This window comes from Myotis davidii, unplaced genomic scaffold (assembly GCF_000327345.1).
Source record: "Myotis davidii unplaced genomic scaffold, ASM32734v1 scaffold98, whole genome shotgun sequence".
Classification (NCBI taxonomy): Eukaryota; Metazoa; Chordata; class Mammalia; order Chiroptera; family Vespertilionidae; genus Myotis; species Myotis davidii.
Window position 1 is genome coordinate 4,517,608 of NW_006294654.1, and position 10,270 is coordinate 4,527,877.

Consider the following 10,270-nt stretch of genomic DNA (forward strand, 5'->3'; position numbering starts at 1 on the left):
AAATTGATAATATATTTTTTTAAAAAGAAAAATAAATGTAGAACATGTGAACCTTTTCCCTCTCATGTGGTCAGACCACATTCTGAACAATGCATCCATTTCTGAATAACATCTCTACTTAGAAGGGATGCTGATAACCTGCGGAGTGTGTGGGGGGGAGGGGAGGGCAACAGTGATGACGTGAGACTCAAAACCCTCCAATATGAGAAATGGTTCAGTGCACTCAGCTTAAATCTTAATGGTTTCACTCTTCAAATAAGCGAAGGGCTGACACGAGAAGAATACATTCCCTCAGGTTTCCCAAGACAAAATAAGGGCCAACTGGTAGACTTTTCTGAGAGTCATATTTCTAACAACATGGTGAAAAATGACAATTACAAACATGTGGTCCTGAAACAGTTTGGAAGGTGAAATGAGTTTTCTGCTGTGAAATGTCGACACACAGTCTGGAAAAACCCCTACAGGAGAGGTTTCATGCAGAAAGGTTAGAACTTCTGACTTCTGTGGATCTTTCCTCTCATGAAACTCAAACATCTGCTTTTCTGTTTATTTTCATAAGAATCTTGTTTTATATTAAAATAAAAACAGTGGCTATAATTTCTTTAGTCCCTGCTACACATCGGACACAATCCCAGCTACTTGGCACACATGATTTCATCAGAAAGGGGCAATGGGTGGGTCCATGGGTCTCCAGATATGAGAACTAACAAGAGATGGATATGCTTAGAAAAGACAGGGTGGACTTAATAGAAGTATTAAGAAGTATTAAGCTATATAAATCTTAGAAATCAAAATATTTTGGTGCCTTTAGCAAATGTTTAAAATGAACTAAAAAGGTGATTTAACCAATATGCTTTATCTGATATGTTGCTCACTTACGAGGTATTTTTCTTGGAACAGGAATTTCATACCAAATCTCAATCTACCTAGCTAGCTAGGTGTGTATACATTCTTTTACTATTTCATCATTTATGACACTCTCCTTCTGAAATTGATTTTAGGTTAATCTGTAAGGAACTTAAGAAAACCATTCTCATTATAATATAGTACAACCTACTTCAGCTCTATGTCATTATTGGTCAGAAATTTATCTTTTTAACCTACTTGTATCTTTGATAAGGAATAAAGGAGAAGTAAAATCCTGAATTGAGACATCATCTCCATGAATGTCTAAACTTTAAATTAAAAATATAGGTACAGATCAGACTTTTTCAAACTCAACTTATATACATACTCTTTTAAAAGTAAACTATTCTTACCCACCCAGAGAATATTTTCATTACAATGAAATATGTAAAAATCTAAAACAAGTCATATTGTCATTGACATTCTTAGGAAAACACAAAACTAAAATAGACAAGTTGAAATTCAGTAAGGCCACAGAAGTAATAAAATTAAATTTATAATATGCTTTTAACTGTTTATACTAGCATCAAAATGAAAAGAAAATATTAACTTCTATCAAACTAGTGACTGCCCAAAAATGAACATCAGTGGGACGATGGCATCCCTCTATTCAAGGTGGTGAGCACACAGGTGACAGGGTCCTGTCGCTCTGAGCCTCTGGGTTGTGACGACTTGTCCTTCAGAAGCTATTGCCCATGGGCTCTTAGTCCAGTATTTATGGGCCTTGTTCATGGTATTTACTGTCTTCAAAAATAAATCATGATGGAATTTCTGGAATAATTTTCAGTTAGGCATCTTTTCCCCCGTGTGCTTAAAACTGACCTTAGATATCAGGCCAGAAAAATGCCATCATACCAACACATTCTTAAAAGTAATCTGTATTTCCCAATAACAGAGCAGTCAGCTGCCTATAAATCAACAAATCATTACAATTTTTTATTTCACAAATCAGTGGACAAAACATCTGCTACATGGATAGAATTTTCTTAAAAGTGACCACTGACCTTCCTGAAAGGGGACTGGCCCATTTTGCTATCACCAGCATATTAAGTACATTATTCTTTAGACTAAAGGTCCCCAGGTGAAAGGGAATGAGCATGAATCAGAAAGCTGCATCAGAGATGGAGAGATGGAAACCTGTAGTTTGCCCATTCACTTCTACTTTCGAACCCTGACATACTCCAAAAGTAACCATTTAAGTAGCCGGATGTATGTATGTGTTCACGTGTGTGCATACACATATTATCTTTCCATTTTTAGTGCTAGATCTAAAGTTACAGTAGGGCCAATATTTCACTTTATTTAATTAAAAATAGAGCTAATGGCAGTTCCATTTTTAATTTCTTGAGGAAATTCCATGTTGTTTTCCATAATGGCTACACCAGTCTGCATTCCCACCAGCAAGGACACTAGGGTTCCCTTTTCTCTACATCCTCACCAATACTTGTCATTTGTTGATTTTTTTTATGGTAGCCATCCTGACAGGGATGGGGTGACACCTCACTGTTGTTTTAATTTTATCTCTCTGATGATTAGTGACTTTGAGCATTTTACATATGCCTCTTGTCCATTTGTATCTCCTCTTTGCAGAAGTTTCTATTCAGGAACATCTGCCCATTTTTTAAAAATTTTGAGAGAGCATGTAGGTACCTGGAGGGTACTATGCTAAGTGAAAGAAGCCAGTCAGAGCAAGACAAGTATCACATGATCTCACTCATACGTGGATTCTAATGAATTCAATAAACTGACATATAAAATAGATCCAGAGACATGGAAACATGTAACAGACTGACAAATCTCAGTGGGAAGGCGGGGGGTGGGAAGGGAAGGAAGAGATTAACCAAAGAACTTAAATACATACATATATAATCCATGGACAGATAACAGTGCAGTGAAAGCACGGGGGGTGGGGGGTTGGAAGGGATCAATGGGAGAAAGAGGGAACATCTGTAATATTCTCAACAATAAGATGAATTTTTTAAAAATAGAGCTAAATTTTCACTTCTGGTAGCCTCTGTGACTCCTTTAATACAGTAGAGCTTGGAAACACTAGCCATATTGCTTTTGTTTTGAAAGTGTCTTTTTCCTTGAATATAGCTTACATATTATGCTGAGCTATTAAACATTTACCAAGAATCTCAACATCATATAACACAGTGGTTCTCAATCTTCCTAATGCCACGACCCTTTAATACAGTTCCTCATGTTGAGGTGACCCCCAATTTCATTGTTACAAATTAAACATAATTAAAGCATAGTGATTAATCACAAAAACAATATGTAATTATATATGTGTTTTCCAATGGTCTTAGGGGACCCCTGTGAAAGGGTCATTCAACCCCCAAAGGGGTCACGACCCACAGGTTCCGCTGAAAAACACAACATATACTGGAGTTCGACTGATTTCCCTGAAACTCCCTTTACCAAGTCCACTTCTAAGAAACAAGACACAATTAGGAATGAGGTCAAGGTGAGCTTACGTAAAACCAAGTCATGACATCTTAAGGAAATTACTTTGCCCTATCTTCAACATTTTTATTTTAATCTTTATACATATTTCATGTTCCAAAATTTAAAGTAAGTGTAGAAATACAAATTAGTGCCCAAAATATATTCTATTATTTTAATTTACCTCTAAGGAAATTTACCTCTAAGGAAATTTACTCTCCTTTCAACTTTGATCCAGAATTCAAACAAAATGAAAATAACATACCTGTCATAGCCCGGAGGTTGAGGAGAATGACCATTAAATTTCGGACTGCTCCTAGAACTTGTATTCCCTGGCGATGTATTATTTACACGCTGAAATGCATAATTATTGTTTCGTTACTCCATGTAAGCATTTTATTTATATATATGGTTTTTAACCTGTAGCACACTAGTTAACTTCCAATGCAACTAAAAGTTTGGTGTCTTACATGAGCAAACGTGAGCACCAAAATCAAGGGGTTGCGGGGGGGGGGGGGGGAGGGGGGGGGGGGGGACAACAACCACATATGGTATTTTCTCCTCCTTGTGTCATAAGTCTAATCCCTACCACGTAAGCCATAAAGGGGCTCCCAGTGCCCTAAATCTGCCAGAACCCTGCAATACCAACTTCTTTTGATTTGTTTCTTTTCGAACCATAATCTGGTTTAGTGAGTGACCCTTCCATACCCGAAGCTACGCCTATGGGACCCCAAACTTGAGGTTGACCCCCAAAAGAGGGAGAAGAGGCTTTCTCACACACAGTCTGGGGAAGGTCCTCAAAATTCCAAACTCCAAAAGGGGCTTAGCTAGTTTCTGCAGGAGGGTTTAAAATCCAAGGCCTCCATCTGATGATCTCACTCCCGTAAAGCATGCTCAGTGTGTGTGAGCACACTCCTCAGCCAGAAGCACCCTCTCCCTCCCCTCACCTGGGCAATGTTTCATTTGTACCTCCATGGACTGCCCACTCTCTCTTATGTTACTGCTACCTGTGCACGTCTTACCTACCTGCTACACTATGGACCTGCCAGGGCCCAGGTCACACCTGCACATCATTCTCTGATTTCCTAGGCTACCTAACAAGAGCTGGTTAACCTCTGGGCATTTGCTTCCTCAGAGGGATAGCACAGTTTTTTTATTTTGGAAAATGCCCCCTTTTATTATATGGAATAGTTTCTCATGACTGTAAGTTCTCCCCGAATAAAATACAAGATTTCCATTGAAACAGTCTACCACGAGACAGAACACCACGCGTTAGAAAATTCTGCGGCATACCAAGGACCTGTTGAACTTGCTGTAAGTGTTTTCGAGGGCACTCCTCAGGCCGTCGTTGCTGTCGTGCAGCTTCCGGTTAGCTGTTCTGCAGAGTGAGTAAATAAAACATAAAGCAACGTGGAAAGTATCAGTAGGGGGAAATATCACCAGTTATTTTCCAGGCTGTGATATTCAGAAGGTGGAATTACCATCTCCTGTAACTTCCTACGTCTTCCCTTCACACCTCACAAACTGAGATCACAATTCATTACTAGAAGTACAACTGAATGCATGCATCACCTCTCTTTAAAGATCTCAAGGCATGTTAGGAAGGTATTCACTGTTCTGTGGAAATACTCTTCCCTTGGGGAGCTCTGTGTTTGAATAGGTTTCATGCAGGTCTCTGCTCACTAAATGCCTGGCCCCGGCTGACACCAGGAGCCACTCTATCCCCCTGTGCACAGCCCGGCTACGGACATTGTGTGATGCTAGACACTTTTCTGGCTACTCGTGCATCCCACTCCTGGCCTGGTGCTGTACCACTGGGCACTGCCGTGTACCTGTTAACGGCTCCAACATTGACTCTGGTTTCAACTCAGGCGGGTCCTTTTCACATGACTGACGGGAGTTATTTAACCTGCCAGAGCCTCAGCAACCTCTTCTATGAAATGAGGATAATCCAGAACCTCTGCCTTGGCGAGTGTCTAATCTTTCCCCACTAAAGGCTTATTCATGCTTCAGACCTCAGTTCACTTGATGCTTCCACTGGAAACACTTCCTGGGCCTTCCCGATTAGGCCAAAGTTCTCTACAGTATACACATTCCTTCCCTTTGTCCTGCCTCTCTCATTCGGCATTTCATATTTCTATTATTATTGATCAGTTTCTGTCTTCTTCCCTAGACTAGCCCCATTAGGAGAGAGATTCATTTTTCTTCCTACTTGCCACTCTATTCTCAGTCCCCAGCATATGACCTACAAAAGGTGGTGAGTGAAAATATAATGAATGAATGAATGAATGAATGAATAGGATTATGGTAGTACATCAACTCTGTAATTGCCACAGGTGAGACTTGGAAACCATTCAAAGATGGTGAAAAGAATTTGTCAAGCCTGACCTTACTTCACTGGGGGTAAGTGAACCCAGCAGAAAAGACTGCATGGGTAGAAAACAGAGACAGGGAGTGAGAGGGGAAGGTTTTGTGGGGAAGGGCCTCAGAAGCTGGAATTACTGCAACTCAGCTGTGAAGTTGACAGAGCAGGTAAAATATTTCCAATAGGGTTTTTTTTTTAACCAAGGAAAACCATACCCAGTTATAACCAGGCAATATAAATCGTGAAAGAAGAACCGTGTATGCCTGCTGCTGCGACATGCACTACCGTGAGATGCCTGACCACCTCTCAGGTGAGTTGCAGAGAAAGCCACTAAGGTCGGGGCCATTATTCTAACAGAGGTGTAATAAAGACACGCTGGACACACCAACTGACTTGCTAGGACATAGAGAATTACACTCTAGTGCCTGGGTTTTATTAGATTATTTAGGATTAGAAGCGTCAGACAGCTAAGAGGTTGTGCTAAACGCGGCACAGCTAGAAGATGCACGAGTTGGCATGAGAACCCAGCCCTTAGCATACAGCACCTGTGTTACATGTGGCACATGTGTTATTAACAAAAAATAAGTAAAATGTAAATGCAATGAGCATTTTATATGAGAACTTACTGGAGTATTTCAATTTGCCTCTCAAGACTATTTCGATCTTCCGTGTACTCTCGGATTATTTCCAGATCCCTGTAAAATTATATTTTATGTTGGAGTGAGAATTAGGTGATCAGTCCTGCCTTACCCAAACCTGCCCTTTCAAACTCTTTTTTACCTTTGCAAAGACGTATGTCTTTGACCACAGTTTCCATCTCACCTGTGCTCCCACTTGGTTTCTCTGAGGTGTCAGTAGCCTCCTCTCCTCTTGGGACTCCAAAACACACCACACCCTCAGCTTCCTTGTGCAAGGTGCTGTTCCACCTCATCGCCCCACTCTGCACCCACCAGCCCTTCCTCCCCACTCCACTGACCTGGCGCTGTCCTCACTGGGAATAAACCATTGACCTTCTGCTAAGTCCCTTCTCCTCAATTCACTGTCAGTTCTAACCCTTCTCTGGTCATTCCAAGCCTCATACAATCCCAACCGCAGCTATCTTCTCCTTTCTCATAATTCCTTCTCTCCCTTCCCTGCCCCTACTCCTACTTTCCCTCCTCTCCTCTTCCTAAATCATGGGGAATCCACAGGACCAGGCTTTCTCCATGCACTACAAACTCTCACACACTGATTCCTCTGTTGCTCTATTATGAAGCCCTGGCCTCATCCTCAAGAAGTCCACTCTGAACACCAGCCATCCATAGTCAGCCCGTATTCCATCTCAGCCCCATTTCTAAGCAGATAACCCCCCTCACTAGCTTCTGAAGCTCTCAAGGTATCAAACTTTGTCCACAATAACCTACCCATTTGCTCTCTTAATAAGGCTAAAACTTTTCCAATTGTCTGCAGAAATTTAAGTTTGTTCACCAGAAATTCTGGGCTCTTACATTTTAGTTTTAAACAAGGTTTTAAACATTTTAATTTTTTAAAACTTTTACCTTTCATTTCAAAATGTCTTTTTCCTGTCCAGTGGCATAACCACTTCCCCCAAACCAGGCTTATCTGTCCTTATATTCTTGACCCTGTGTTGGGTACTGCCTCACCTAGAACATCTCTTAACTTTCTCTTCCCACCTGTGAAATGGGGATAAGGAAAGTCCCTGTCTCATTGGGCATTATGTGGACTGAATGTGTTAGTACTCAGTACTAGTTAGTACTAGTAAATTACTAGGCACCTGTGTTACTTGCTGATGTTGCTTCTGCTCCCCTTGACCAACACAAACCTATTCCCCCTCCCAAGGTCACCTCAAATGTCTCTTTGCTTTTTACTTTCTTCAATTAAATTTCAAGTTCTCAAAGAGCAGAGACCACAACTTTTACATTTCATATGCAGATATGTATATAGATGCATTTATATGCAAATGTGTGTATGCATATATATGTACTTTATATTTGCACATATATGCAATTTTATATCTATCTATCTATCTATCTATCTATCTATCTATATGTCTCTCTGTGTGTTACTATATACCATACTACAAAACTAAAGCACAGCAAAATAAAATTACTTGTCTAAGATGTCTACTTTTCCTTTTCTTATATTGAAGGGCCAATATTCCTACCTTCAAAGCCCTTTAATTAGCACTAACTCTTGATGTAATATTAATGTACATCAAGAATGTAACATTAGGTACATTCTTCTACTCCCAATTAATTCAATCATTTATTAAGCCCTGCACTGTCCTACCCAGTCAATATTTAAACTAATTAATCTGTTTGTATAAAAAATTAAAAACACAAAAAATCACTAGGAAAGCTGATACTTGTTAGGTCGGAGAGAGCCCAGGATAGATCGGATACATGCAGACATGTGATGAGATAATGGACCCTCCCTAGAATTTCTAACAGATCAGCGTGCCAGACACAGATACAGGCTTCTCCCTGAATCCACAACGACCCCCACACAGATACTGACTCCTTCCTGAATACCCTGCCGCCCCCCTGCAGCGGAGACTTCCTCAGTTCATGCCCCCGCCCCTCACCCAACCACAGTATAAAACAAAGTGCCCCCCCTCCCTGTGGGCGTGAATCCACTGGCCCTGTCTTTGGGGTTCTTGGGTCGCTCAGGGATGCAGAATGAAACCTTTCCTTTTCTTTCTTTTCTGATTGACTCGGCTCTCTTTATTTCCTCGCCGCCTCCTGGGCCACCTAACAATACTGAAAGTAAAATCTTTAGAAAGCAAAGACTATATCAGTAAAGTTAATAAATAAGTCTTTATTATTACATAACTAAGCTTCATGCCCATGGATGGTTACCTAAATAAATATTCCATTCAAACTAAAAAAAAAAAATCAGATGTGAAGTTTCATACCTTTCAGAATTCAGACTCTGATCAGCATAATCACTTTTCAAAGCATCTAATTCACTCTGAAGAAAGGCTATGTTTGTCTGTGCTTCCAACAGATCTTTCTTAACTTTCTGATTTTCCTAGAGAAAAGGAACATTGCAGGTCATAAGACTGTTTCTTCCACCTGGGAGAAATGAAATAACGCGTAGTGTAACTTTCCCACACACCACTCTCACCCATCCGCAAGTCTTCGAATCTTGGTAGTCAAAGAACTAGTTATCAATTCAATGTAACTTGAAATTATGATAAAGTATTAAAGTGTCAAAAATCTAAATCCTCAAAGTTGTGTGTTGGTTTTTTTTAATACATAACATTTGGTGCCAAACTCCAACACTCAAGAGTTTGTCATTTTGTACTTTGACATGTTATTGGCAAATTAACAGAGACTAAACATTTAAACATCTGTCTTACTAATGACAGCTATGAAACTACTGATAAAAATTCTGTGAAATTAATATATCTATTACCATCTAGACTGGCTTCTTTTTACAATAAATCCTATCACCTAACATGTTTACATTTTGCATTTAAAAATAAATGAGTGTGGTTAGAAATTTTCTAAAATGTTCTTTTGGAAATTTTTGGAAATTCTAAAGGAATTAGAATTTCCTAAGTTTTCTTTTAAAATAATTTTTAAACTTTAAAGATTTATCTAAGATTTTTTTTTAAATATTCACTGGAGGCTACCAGCTCAAGATGGTGAATTGAGTATATGAATTTTTCTTCCTTCCCTTTTGAGAACTCACTGACATGAAATGCCAAAGGAAATAAACCAATAAAAGTTAAAAGAATGGAAAAGAGGCCCATCTGCACTCAGGTGACTTAAACATTTCTGAAAAATGGAAATTGGACAGAAATGTGCAATGATTATGTTTAGGGAACAGCAGTCTAACAGGAAATGTATTTCTGTAAGTGAAAAGGTGATTCTTACCATTGATAAATCATAAATTTGTCTTTTTAATGCAGCCACATCTTCTTTTTGACTTACATGTTTTGATTGTTCTTCTAGCTGAAAGAGCAAATAAAGGTTGTGCATTTACAGACTTACTCTTAATTGATTCAGTTAATTTTGGGAATATCCCTGTATATAGAAATGGGAATTCTAGAAGTCAATTTTCCATAAGAATTTAAGTAATTTAAACATTTGAAAAAAGAGTTTTATTGTTTAATAAATTTTCTTTGAAATAATTAGAAAACCCTTCCTGGAAACCATTCAACTCTTAACCCAATCCTTGCTTTTTCAGTTACATTGCATGTGTCTGGACCTCTATATTCACCTATAGCTTTATCTGTGCTTAACACTTTCTATCCTGCATGATAATGATTTGTGAATGTTCTGCCTGTCCTGCTAGAGTCTAAGATTTTTAAGAACAAAGTGAGTGTCGTTTTCACCTATGTTTTCTACATAATGATTACAGGAAATTCTTATCAAATGATTGAAATCAGTAAAATTTACGTATGATATGAAAGTAGAGACACATGCACACTAAAAATTATATACTTACGTCCATGAGCTCTGCTTGCTGGTTGACTCATTAGTTGTTTCCAGACTAAACTAGCTCAAGAGCATCTATGACATGGGCAACAAAAATGATTTCCCT

At 39.0% G+C, this 10,270-nt stretch overlaps 1 protein-coding gene across 1 annotated transcript in view; it reads right to left on the bottom strand.

Moving 5' to 3' along the window:
- Nucleotides 1–10,270, bottom strand: part of RASEF (RAS and EF-hand domain containing) — a 71,381-nt gene that overhangs the window by 15,507 nt on the left and 45,604 nt on the right. The window contains exons 7-11 of the mRNA XM_006769030.2: nt 9,601–9,678; nt 8,634–8,749; nt 6,346–6,414; nt 4,648–4,732; nt 3,620–3,708 (exon numbers count right to left, since the gene is read on the bottom strand). Coding sequence (XP_006769093.1) covers nt 3,620–3,708; nt 4,648–4,732; nt 6,346–6,414; nt 8,634–8,749; nt 9,601–9,678 — 437 coding nt within the window. The remainder of the gene's footprint in view (nt 1–3,619; nt 3,709–4,647; nt 4,733–6,345; nt 6,415–8,633; nt 8,750–9,600; nt 9,679–10,270) is intronic.